General features: G+C 44.3%; 1 protein-coding gene and 1 pseudogene across 1 annotated transcript in view; both read left to right on the top strand.

Annotated features, from left to right (window-relative positions):
• Positions 1 to 37: 37 nt before the first annotated feature.
• Positions 38 to 1,645, top strand: LOC106574081 (E3 ubiquitin-protein ligase TRIM39-like; annotated as a pseudogene).
• Positions 1,646 to 4,305: 2,660 nt separating this feature from the next.
• Positions 4,306 to 12,661, top strand: part of LOC106574005 (obscurin) — a 56,875-nt gene continuing 48,519 nt past the window's right edge. Inside the window, exons 1-9 of the mRNA XM_014149500.2 lie at positions 4,306 to 4,619; positions 8,822 to 8,940; positions 9,096 to 9,380; positions 9,687 to 9,848; positions 9,940 to 10,044; positions 10,178 to 10,444; positions 11,071 to 11,340; positions 11,486 to 11,752; positions 11,976 to 12,239. Coding sequence (XP_014004975.2) covers positions 8,904 to 8,940; positions 9,096 to 9,380; positions 9,687 to 9,848; positions 9,940 to 10,044; positions 10,178 to 10,444; positions 11,071 to 11,340; positions 11,486 to 11,752; positions 11,976 to 12,239 — 1,657 coding nt within the window. The 5' untranslated portion in view covers positions 4,306 to 4,619; positions 8,822 to 8,903. The remainder of the gene's footprint in view (positions 4,620 to 8,821; positions 8,941 to 9,095; positions 9,381 to 9,686; positions 9,849 to 9,939; positions 10,045 to 10,177; positions 10,445 to 11,070; positions 11,341 to 11,485; positions 11,753 to 11,975; positions 12,240 to 12,661) is intronic.

Here is a 12,661-nt window from a genome sequence, read left to right as displayed (position 1 = left end):
AATGTTTCATAGTTTCACCTTTGGTCTCTGTCTAGATATGGCCACCCCGAGCATTCTCCTGTCTGAAGATCCGTTACTGTGCTCTATCTGTTTGGATGTCTTCACTGAGCCAGTCACCACTTCATGTGGACACAACTTCTGCAAGGCCTGTATCAGCAGGTATTGGGATAGCGCTGACCTCTGCCAGTGTCCAATGTGTAACAAGAAATTCAACAGGAGACCTGAGCTTCACATCAACACAACATTGAGAGAAGTTGTAGAGAATTTAAAAATAAAGACCATAGTTAAAAATGAGTCCCCTGCCATACCGGGAGAAGTATCCTGTGAAGTCTGAACTGGGAGGTAGTTCAAGGCCCTGAAATCCTGCTTAGTGTGCCTAGCCTCTTACTGTGAGACTCACCTGGAGCCTCATCAGAGAGTCCTGGCGTTAAGGAAACACAAGTTGATTGACCCTGTTGAGAACCTGGAAGACAGGATGTGTAAGAAGCACGAGAGACCTCTGGAACGGTTCTGTAGGAGTGACCACACGGCTCATAATACTGTCCCTCTAGAGGAAGAGTGTGGAGAGAGGAAGGTTAAACTGGGGAAAACTGAGGCAGAAGTGCAGCAGATGATCCAGGAACGACTACAAAAGGTTCAGGAGATCAAACACTCAGTAGATCTCAGCAAGAGAGAGGCAGAGAGAGAGATATCAGACAGTGTGCAGGTCTTCACTGATCTGGTGCGCTCCATTGAGAGAAGCCAGGCTGAGCTCATTGAGGTGATTGAGGAGAAGCAGAAAGCAGCAGAGAGGCAGGCTGAATGGCTTATTAAAGAGCTGGAGCAGAAATCACTGAGCTAAAGGGGAGAAGCACTGACCTGGAGCAGCTCTTACACACTGAGGACCACCTCCACCTCATCCAGAGCTTCCCATCCCTGTGCACCCCTCCACACACCCAGGACTGGTCTGAGCTCAGTGTTCACAGTGATCTGTGTGTGGGGACCTTGATGAGAGCTGTGTTTCAGCTGGACGAAACACTGAATAAAGAGATGGAGAAGCTACCTGAAGTCAAACTGAAGAGGATGAAGAGGATGCAGCAGTATGAAGTGAATATAACTCTGGATCCTGATACAGCACATCCTGAACTTATCCTCTCTGAAGATGGGAAACAAATGAGACATGGAGACACACAAAGAAATCTTCCTGACAACCCAGAGAGGTTTGAAAGAGTTGTTAATGTCCTAGGAAAGGATGGCTTCTCGTCAGGGAGATTTTATTATGAGGTGACGGTCAAGGGGAAGATTGAGTGGGATTTAGGAGTAGCCAGTGAGTCCATCAACAGGAAGGGTCCGATTACACTGAGCCCTAAGAATGGATACTGGGCTGTGTGGCTGAGGAATGGAAACGAGTACAAGGCTCTTGGTACAAGGCTCAAGGCTCCGTGTCTTGCTATCCCTGAGAGAGAAGCCCCAGAAGGTGGGGGTGTTTGTGGATTATGAGGAGGGTCAAGTCTCCTTCTACGATGTAGAGGCCAGGTCTCATATCAACTCTTTCACTGGCTGCACATTCACTGAGAAACTCTATCCATACATTAGCCCCTGTTTTAATGATGGTGTTAAAAACTCTGCCCCTCTGATCATCTCTCCTGTCAATTACACAGACTGATTAACAAGTCTCAGATGTGTTGTTGGAATGGGAACAAATCAGAAAATTAAAGGGACATTTAAAAAAAAATCTACTTCGTACTCATAATCTCCAGCACCACCCCAACATCAACATATGTGAAAATGGCGCATTTCTATGTTTTGTTGTAAAAAAAGATTGTCAACCAATTAGTAGACAGTTAGTAGGCAATGACTACTCCTAATTGGTTAAAATCACAATGCACACCGATGATGACGAATATGAAGTTAAACATTTTTTAAATGTCCCTTTTATTAAGTCAAGTTTCATAATACATTTTTAATTTCCATTAAACTATATCCTTGAGATCTTAGAATCTGAAAATGAAGGTTATTCAATTCTATTGTATTCTCTGTCTCTGTATTCCTATTAAAAGCAAATGTTTGTATTTACCGAAGGAAAACCATCAAATTAAATTATCTTAAATAAAAAGCAATTACGTCTACTGTAGATCGCTTAGATTATTCTTACTTACCCAAAAAGCTGACATTGAGAATAAAAGCTAACATTTGTGTGACATTTTGGTTTGACATATCATAGGAACAGAGGGGGAGATCAGCTTAGCTGAAATGTATCAACCTGTTGTATTGTGTAGGCCTATCCACAAGCTTAGTTTGAATGTGTCCTGGGGGAGTCAGGTGATTTATTAATACACCTCTTCACAATCAGTTGCTCCAGTGTCAATCAGCTCATCAGCTGTTAGCCAGGAACTAGATCCCGCTTCAATGGATCACTCTTTAAAGGGACAGGGTAGCCTTTATCTCTATCACTCCACAGAAAGAGATCAATATCTCCCAGAAGATTGTTTCATTGTTTTATCAGAAAATTGGATAACACTTTACTTGACACCCAGTGTCATAACACTTTATGACAAGGTCATAACCATGTCATAACAGCTGACATACCTTGTTATAGCTATGTCATAATATGTCATAACAGCTGACGTAACTTGTCATAATCTGTTATAATATCAGGTGACATAATTTGTCAGAATGACATTTGTCTGTCGTTCTGCCCCTGAACAAGACATTTAACCCACTGCTCCTAGGCCGTCATTGAAAATAAGAATTTGTTCTTAACTGACTTGCCTAGTTAAATAAAGGTAAAATAAAATAAATAACCTGTCATAATATACTGTTTTGACATAGAAAGAACTGAGAGTGATATATCAGAATACTCTCTGATGCAGACAGGTCAAGTTGGGGGTTGTTTTCCTACAACGCCTGGATGACATGGAGATTATCCTGTCGGTAGAGTTTCACTGGACTGGGAGGGGCTCTGGGACACATGGCACTGTCCATCAACGTGAGGGAAAAAACAATACTAAAGAGATAGAGCTTGCTTTGTCCAGACTTCTGGACTAGGGAACCCCACAGATAAACACCACATGGATTGTCAAACTTACAATGTTATTCAGACATGTTTGCCATACCGGGTAGGGATGGGAGTAGTGGGAGGAGCTAGGTGTGTGATGAGCGGGACTCATCCAGCTCTTTGTCATCTAAGTAGATGGTATATTTGCGATGCTTGATTCCACTGTTATATTTTAAGCATTTTATGTTTAGCACCCTGTATCACCCTGAGCCATCCATCCCGCTATTCAGAGGTCATTGGGAAGTTTTTACCTAACGTGGTGTTACTGGGGGATACAATATTTACAGATTTATCCTCTCAATGACTAGGCCATAGACACTCCAATGGCAGTGTTCTCAGTGACAACAATACACACCTCACAGGAGAATGAAGACCAGTTATGCAGGAGGAAAATTGAGCTAACGAGTGATAACCCATTGAAATGGGAGCATAATAAAATGTAATCTCTCGTGACCTTTCAACTGTGGCTGCCGTGGCAACTTCCCATGGGTCTTCCAGGCTTGATCTCTCTAACCTATGCTTCTGGGAAGAATGACAGATATGGGTCAGCAATGCAAACACAGAGTGTGAATGAACCACATCAGACATGGAGTGAACCACATCAGTCATGGAGTGAACCACATCAGTCATGGAGTGAACCACATCAGTCATGGAGTGAACCACATCAGTCATGGAGTGAACCACATCAGTCATGGAGTGAACCACATCAGTCATGGAGTGAACTACATCAGTCATGGAGTGAACTACATCAGTCATGGAGTGAACCACATCAGTCATGGAGTGAACCACATCAGTCATGGAGTGAACTACATCAGTCATGGAGTGGAGACACTGGCAGGAAAGGGATTTGGTGTTTGGGGTGGGTCAAATTAGAATGGCGATCCATGTAATTTAGGCTGCAGACTTAGGAAAGAGGGCTTTTCTTTTGATGAATGTAGATCATTTGACTTGTATTATACCGGAGGTATACCCATTCACCTTTACCATGCCAAAGCTAGCTCTCCTTGAGTCTCTGATCCCTGTGCCTCTGAAAGAGTTGCAAGAAACAAGTACAAAATCCAATGTATTTGTTGGTCAGAGGAGAGGCTCCATCCGATATGACATAAGCACAAACGGGAAAACCATCCAGCATGTGTACCATTTTTTAACCCCACTAGTGCTGCTGGAAAGAAGTTGCATCACAGCAGTAAAGCTAAGGCTATCGTGGCGTGTATAATGACACTGGTCTATTTTGGAGGACAGTGTGAGAGGAGAGATATGTCAGCTGTTCAGCATTAGGCTTTACCAAAGCAGAGAAAAGAGAGAGGTCTGCTGGCTGACTGTCTGCTCCGGGGGGGATCGACAGATAGGCTAGCCCTCCAACCTGGGCATTCTCTCTCCCTGCCAAACGTTTGTTGTTATCTCGAGGGATTTGGGGAAAAAGAGGACAAGAGTTGGATATACCTTTCATGACAGACTAACATTTCTTGGCAGCATTTTTTGTCTGTTTTTTTTGTCCCGCTGAAAGTGGTATTTCAGTTCGGATACTGAGAGGGCGTGAGAAGAAATACATTTTCCCAGAATACAGCTAACCAGGTTTAAGGTGGGTACAACACAGCAGGTGTTCTAGTTATCTTTGTGACTTGAATATTTTTTATATGTCATTGTATTACAAGAGATCACTGCCATATTGTTTTTTTTCTGCCACTTACCTATTTGCATCAAGAAATTGATAATGATTGGGGAACATAATTCTCATTGTTCTGAGAATTGTGACGTTACAGGTGTTCACGTAATTTTTTGTGTGTGTAATTTTAAAGCTGTTTGACATTGTAATCTATTTGCTGTTCTGCTCTCAGTTCCTGCAGTGACAGATTGTTACTATGTCGTCCAGCATTTAGTACAGTAGACTGAATAACGCCAGACAGTTGCCCATTTGGTCAATGTGAATGTGATCTAGTTGTTTAGATTTTTACATTAGTCACCTCCCATGGAAAATGACAGTCCCGGGTGGGAGATGCATGAGGGTTAATCAGATACTCTCTTCACAGCTGTTTGAATACCTAAATTATGTGAAGTGACTTTGGCTGACCTCCTTTTGTTGATAACCTTATTGGGTTTTGTTGACGTTACATACGGTCTGTAAGACAGTGCTGTCTGAGATTGAGAATGTGTCTGTATTTCTGTATTAAGCATACAGCACCATATGACGTGGCAGGTCATTTGATGAGGTGGTGTTCTGCCTTAGATGGAAGGTGGCCCACCCCCCCTGGAATTACTTACTGCCTTATTGCCCCATTATAGTGCCTTGCAAAAGTATTCATCCCCCTTGGCGTTTTTTTGTTGCATTTCAACCTGTATTTTAAATGGATTTATATTGGGATTTCATGTAATGAACATACACAAAATTGTCCAAATTAGTGAAGTGAAATGTAAAAAATTGTTTGTTGAATTTTTTTTTTTTAATATATTTTTAAAAGATGTATTCACCCCCTTTGCTATGAAGCCCCCACATAGATCTGGTGCAACCAATTACCTTCAGAAGTCACATAATTAGTTAAATAATGTCCACCTGTGTGCAATCTAAGTGTCACATGATCTCAGTATATATACACCTGTTCTGAAAGGCCCCAGAGTCAGCAACACTACTAAGCAAGGGGCACCACCAAGCAAGGGACACCATGAAGACCAAGGAGCTCTCCAAACAGGTCAGGGATAAAGTTGTGGAGAAGTACAGATCAGGGTTGGGTTATAAAGAAAAATATACGAAACTTTGAACATCCCGCAGAGCACCATTAAATCCATTATTAAAAAATTAAAAGAATATGGCACCACAATTAAACAACCAAGAGAGGGCCCACCAAAACTCATGGACCAGGCAAGGAGGGCATTAATCAGAGAGGCAACAAAGAGACCAAAGATAACCCTGAAGGAGCTGCAAAGCTCCACAGTGGAGATTGGAGTAACTGTCCATAGAACCACTTTAAGCCGGACACTCCACAGAGCTGGGCTTTATGGAGGAGTGGTCAGAAAAAAAGCCATTGCTTAAAGAAAGAAATAAGCAAACACGTTTGGTGTTCATCAAACGGCATGTGGGAGACTCCCCAAACACATGGAAGAAGGTTCTCTGGTCAGATGAGACTAAAATTGAGGTTTTTGGCCATCAAGGAAAACGCTATGTCTGGCGCAAACCCAACACCTCTCATCACCCCGATAACACCATCCCCACAGTGAAGCATGGTGGTGGCAGCATCATGCTGTGGGGATGTTTTTCATCGTCAGGGACTGGGAAACTGGTCAGAATTGAGGGAATGATGGATGGCGCTAAATACAGGGAAATACTTGAGGGAAACCTGTTTCAGTCTTCCAGAGATTTGAGACTGGGACAGAGGTTCACCTTCCAGCACGACAATGATCCTAAGCATACTGCTAAAGCAACACTCGAGTGGTTTAAGGGGAAACATTTAAATGTCTTGGAATGGCCTAGTCAAAGCCCAGACCTCAAATCAATTGAGAATCTGTGGTATGACTTAAAGATTGCTGTACTCCAGCAGAACCCATCAAACTTGAAGGAGGTGGAGCAGTTTTGCCTTGAAGAATGGGCAAAACTCCCAGTGGCTAGATGTGCCAAGTTTATAGAGACATAACCCAAGAGACTTGCAGCTGTAATTGCTGCAAAAGGTGGCTCTACAAAGTATTGACTTTGGGGGGTGAATAGTTATGCACGCTCAAGTTATCCGTTTTTTTGTCTTATTTCTTGTTTGTTTCACAATAAAAAATATTTTGCATCTTCAAAGTGGTAGGCATGTTGTGTAAATCAAATGATACCAACCCCCAAAAATCAATTTTAATTCCAGGTTGTAAGGCAACAAAATATGAAAAACGGTGGTGACTACTTTCGCAAGCCACTGTAAAGTGGATGTAAATTGTGGTGCCACATGCATTGCATGTGCTTGTGAACAAAGATTTGTATAGGTCTATGCATCACTGTGTCTTCTCCTATTGGAGAAGGTGCAGATGCTGTTGAGAGGTACTGATACCTGTTATTTTCTACGTCTACACGACTGTCTTTACTCTACACAACACAGACTGAAACCCATTACAAAATAGGAAAAATGCCAAGGGGGGTGAATACTTACGCAAGCCACTGTAGTTGGTGGAGCCTTAATAACCCCTCGATTAAATGAATGTATATGTTATTGTGGTTTTCCTATTGGGTTGTTTCACTTAGCTCTATGATTGACAGCTCTTGTTTGTCAAACTCATTCCATGGAGGGCCTAGTGTCTACTGTTTTTTTTCTTTTTTTTCTTTCAATTAAGACCTAGACAACCAGGTGAGGGGAGTTCCTTACTAAGACCTAGACAACCAGGTGAGAGGAGTTCCTTACTAAGACCTAGACAACCAGGTGAGGGGAGTTCCTTACTGAGACCTAGACAACCAGGTGAGGGGAGTTCCTTACTAAGACCTAGACAACCAGGTGTGGGGAGTTCCTTACTGAGACCTAGACAACCAGGTGTGGGGAGTTCCTTACTAAGACCTAGACAACCAGGTGAGGGGAGTTCCTTACTAAGACCTAGACAACCAGGTGGGAGGAGTTCCTTACTGAGACCTAGACAACCAGGTGAGGGGAGTTCCTTACTGAGACCTAGACAACCAGGTGAGTGGAGTTCCTTACTGAGACCTAGACAACCAGGTGGGAGGAGTTCCTTACTGAGACCTAGACAACCAGGTGAGGGGAGTTCCTTACTGAGACCTAGATAACCAGGTGAGGAGAGTTCCTTACTAAGATCTAGACAACCAGGTGAGGGGAGTTCCTTACTGAGACCTAGACAACCAGGTGAGGGGAGTTCCTTACTAAGATCTAGACAACCAGGTGAGAGGAGTTCCTTACTGAGACCTAGACAACCAGGTGAGGGGAGTTCCTTACTAAGATCTAGACAACCAGGTGAGAGGAGTTCCTTACTGAGACCTAGACAACCAGGTGTAGGGAGTTCCTTACTGAGATCTAGACAACCAGGTGAGGGGAGTTCCTTACTAAGACCTAGACAACCAGGTGGGAGGAGTTCCTTACTGAGACCTAGACAACCAGGTGAGGGGAGTTCCTTACTGAGACCTAGACAACCAGGTGAGGGGAGTTCCTTACTAAGATCTAGACAACCAGGTGAGGGGAGTTCCTTACTGAGACCTAGACAACCAGGTGAGGGGAGTTCCTTACTAAGATCTAGACAACCAGGTCAGAGGAGTTCCTTACTGAGACCTAGACAACCAGGTGAGGGGAGTTCCTTACTAAGATCTAGACAACCAGGTGAGGGGAGTTCCTTACTAAGACCTAGACAACCAGGTGAGGGGAGTTCCTTACTAAGATCTAGACAACCAGGTGAGGGGAGTTCCTTATTAATCAACGACCTTAATTCATCAATAAAATACAAGGGAGGAGCGAAGAACCGCAGACACTCGGCCCTCCTTAGAATGAGCTTGACACGTGATGGAACCCATTGTGAGGTTAATGGATCCTCTTTTCTCATTACTAGCACACATACTTTACAGGCAGACTGCTGAGTCTATATCAGTGAAACTGAGCTCAGGCAAGTATTGAGGTGTCAGAGATTACTTCATTATACAGGCCCAGCCACGCCACATCCAAGTATAATCATATTAAAGTGTTGCTCTCGGATTCTGGTCACATTGGTCTTCCATTTTAAAACATGTCAATGAGAATGAGAGAGTGGAGGGGTTATTTACAAGTCAACATGAAAATGTTTTTGACTTATAGCATGTTTTAAAAGATGTATCAAACTGTATAGTTTTAGCCCTAGGGACAACCTAGGGATAAGGACAAGGGGAAAGCCAATCAGAAGTGGCTGAGGCCATCCCTCCTGACAGACCATGGGAGATAGGTCTGGGAGAAAACTAGCTGCTGCAAGTAAGACCTCTACTCCATGGCACACATTCTATTCAGTTGCTTGTCTTCACCTTTGTGTTTCCTTCTAATTTATTCAATATTCAATGACCCGTTATATAAATATGAAAAGGTTTCAACAAGTGTGTGTGTTTTACTTTCTGACCGTCTGTCTGCAGAGAGCCAGACCCAGCTACTGGTGGTGAAGGGTCTGGAGGATGTGGAGGTGTGTGAGAGCGAGGGTTGCTCCTTCGAGGTGACCCTCAACCTGTCCTACATAGATGGCACGTGGACCAAGGACGGGGTCAAGCTCAAGTCCAAGCCCACCTGTCGCATCACTACCCATCGGAATAAACACACTCTCACCTTCACCCGGGTCACCGTAGGAGACACTGGCCTGTTCTCCTTCCAGACTGATGGTGCCCAAAGCTGTATTCAAACCTCAGGTCAACTCATTGTCATAGGTAACATTATGACAGGACACAACAGAGGAGTAATGCAAAGTACAGGGACAATTGTATGACCATCTTTCAGTCTAATTATTCTGTAATAGCTTGGAAGTCTCTACATTAGCTCGATATCTTCTCACTAACTTGACATCCAGGCTAATGGCTTGGCCTAGAAACAACGTCAATTTATAGATAAATCACAGTACAGATCACAGATACATCAGTACGTATTTAGATCAAACCCCATACTGGATCTCTAGGTAATGTCTGTCACTACTGTCTATCTGTCTGTCTATCTGTCTCCCTGTGGTTGTCTGCCAGCCAGAGACATCCAGATTGTGAAGGAATTGGAGGACGAGGAAGTGACTGAGAGGCAGAGTGTGAACTTCCTATGCGAGGTCAACTATGAGAATGTGGACGGGCGCTGGTACAGAGACAACACCAGGATCAAACACGGAGACAACGTCAAGATCAGACATGAGGGTGAGCATGGGACACAACTGAGCCTAGTCATGGACATGTGTCTATAGGTCAGGATACTACTGATGAAACATGTATTTCTGTCTGAATACAGGTAAAACTCACACCCTGTGCTTCAAGTCTGTAAGGCCAGCAAATGCTGGGGAGATCAAATTCACTGCAGACAGGGTCTCCTCCTATGCAATTCTCACAGTAAAAGGTAAACAACAGCTATTTTGAGATTCAACAATATCAATGCTCCTCAGTGACTCAAAAACCTCTATCTGGCCTAAGTGACCTTCTCTGATTAATGTTCACTAAACAATCGTTCAATGTTACTGCTGTCTCCACAGAGCTGCCTGTGCAGATAGTGAAGCCTCTGAGAGTAAAGATTGCTTTGTACAAACACAAAGGCCTGCTGGAGTGCCAAGTGTCGCGGGCCAACGCCCAGGTCAGGTGGTTCAAGAACAGGAATGAGATCCAGCCCAGCCAGAAGCACCAGATCATCAGCGATGACATTTACAGGCAGCTCCACATCGACGACGTGGCCTCATCTGATGAGGACACCTACACCTGTGATGCTGGTGATGACAAGACGTCCTGTCAGCTGTTAGTGGAGGGTGAGCTGCTCACACTCATTGTGTTTAGTTCTGACTTATTATAAACAGTTCCAGTGTTACTTATATTCCTAATATTAAATGTTAATAAACTGTTTATAAGCAAATCTTCATACAAAGTGTGTCCCCACCAGTGGCGGTTCTAGACCATTTCAACTGGGGGGGGCCAAGCTGGGGCCAGTTGTACTGTTAGAAGGGCCAGTTACATTAGACGTTATTGTTGTCATATCGTTTTCTTCACTGCATTGCCGGCATTAGCAGGCAAAATACCATGTTCATAATGATTAGTGTTCAGCGTTGTCACTGTCTAATAACGGATGTAAAAAAAGAACGATAGCAAAAATTTGTTATGTAAAGATTATTTCATATTCCACATTTAGGGGGGCCACAAGGGGGTCCAAAATTGTTGTCACAGGGGCACTGGCCCCCCCTGCCCTCCTCACCCCTCTTACTTACAATCGATGAATCACCAAAACACCTCATTCAACCAAATATACTGTATCCACAATGAAGTAATCCAACTATCTATCTCACTCCCTTCCTGGAGTGTACCCTTTCTCTCTGCCATTTACTCTGTTTCTCTGGACGTGAAGATACTGATGGAGTGTGTGTGCTCCCTATGCGTGCAGAGCAGGCTATCAGCATAGTGCGGGGACTGAGGTCCCTGGAGGTGACAGAGCCCAGGGAGGCCCTGTTCCAGGTGGAGATCAGCCTGCGGGCGGTGAGACCCCCCAAGTGGACCCTGGATGGAGAGGTCCTGATGGAGGGGCCTAGAGTGAGCATAGACCAGGAAGGGACCATGCACACCCTCTGCTTCAGCAGCACAGACAGCTCTATGACAGGCCCAGTGCAGTTCAATGCCGGGAAGAGCCGCTCCACCGCACAGCTCACTGTGAAGGGTAAGGTAGTTAATTGATTATCACTAAGTGAAAGTTGGAACGAAACCCAGTGGCCCTCCAGGCTCTGGGCTAGATCACTGTATTGCTAGAGGTTTGTACAGGACAGTATTACTGTATATCATTATCCATCTCTGTATCTTCCCAGAGCGCCCTCTAAAGGTGGTCCAGCCCATGCCAGACGTGGAGGCTAAAGAGAACAGCTCGGTCACACTGAGCTGTCAATTTGCCCCCTCCCCCAGGGTGGTACGCTGGTACAAGGGCCGCACCGCCCTGCAGACGTCCAGCAAGTACAGCATGAGGACGGAGAAGAGCCAGGCAGAGCTGACCATCCAGGGTCTCAAGGAGACCGACACCGGCCAGTACAGCTGCATGGCTGGAGGGTCAAAGAGCACAGCTAAGGTCACTGTGGAGGGTGAGGATGATGTATAAAAGAGGAATACAAGTGTTTTTTTTAGACAAAGCTTCAATGTTCAGATGCTTAATCATGGAAATGAATTGCAGCTTCATGCTTGCTTTTGTCTTTATATACCTTCAAAGTACTGTATGCTGTGTTTAATCTACACTGTGTTGAACAGCAGATATTACCACAAACCAACCCTGACAGCATGGATATGAGCTATATATATTTTTTTCAGTGCGAAGGCTAAAGATCATAAGGCACCTGGAGCACGTAGAAGTGGAGGAGGATAGCAACGCCACGTTCACCTGTGAGCTCAACTATGTGGTCGCCAATGTGCAGTGGCTCCTGAATGACAACCGTCTTAACGCCAACTCCGTCACCAGGATCCAAAACATGGGCACCATCCACAGCCTCACCATCAAAATGCTTCGCCCCCAGGATAGCAGAGTCACGTTCCAAGCCGGCCTGCTCACCGAGTCCACCTCCCTCAAGGTCAAAGGTTAGCCTTGTACAGTTGTCAGTTCTCACTTGTGAGCAGCCACTGCAAGAGAAATTGAGAAACTAGTGTAATGCTGGTGGTTGTACGTGTCCAGTCAGTACTGTCTTAAAGTCTTAAAGCACAGTATCTAAAACTTACAGAGATCTAATTCGAAAATAAGGCAAATCTGCTAGACTTGATTTTGACCTGAAGATGGTTGAATCTGATGTCCTTCAGTAAGGCTGTGGAGGTCATGAAATTTCGTCAGCCGGTGATTGTCAAGCAAATTACTGTCAGTCTCACGGTAATTGACCGTTAATTAACATAAACACATTTAGCATCTCCTGGCTTCCACGCATAGCCTTCAAACCACTGATCCAGACCTTTAGAACATCTACATTTTAAAAAGTTGAATAAATCCATGTAATATAGCCTACACCAAC

This window comes from Salmo salar, chromosome ssa16, assembly GCF_905237065.1.
Source record: "Salmo salar chromosome ssa16, Ssal_v3.1, whole genome shotgun sequence".
Lineage (NCBI taxonomy): Eukaryota > Metazoa > Chordata > Actinopteri > Salmoniformes > Salmonidae > Salmo > Salmo salar.
Note: the sequence above shows the minus strand (reverse complement) of the source record. Positions and strands in the feature narration are given on the sequence as shown.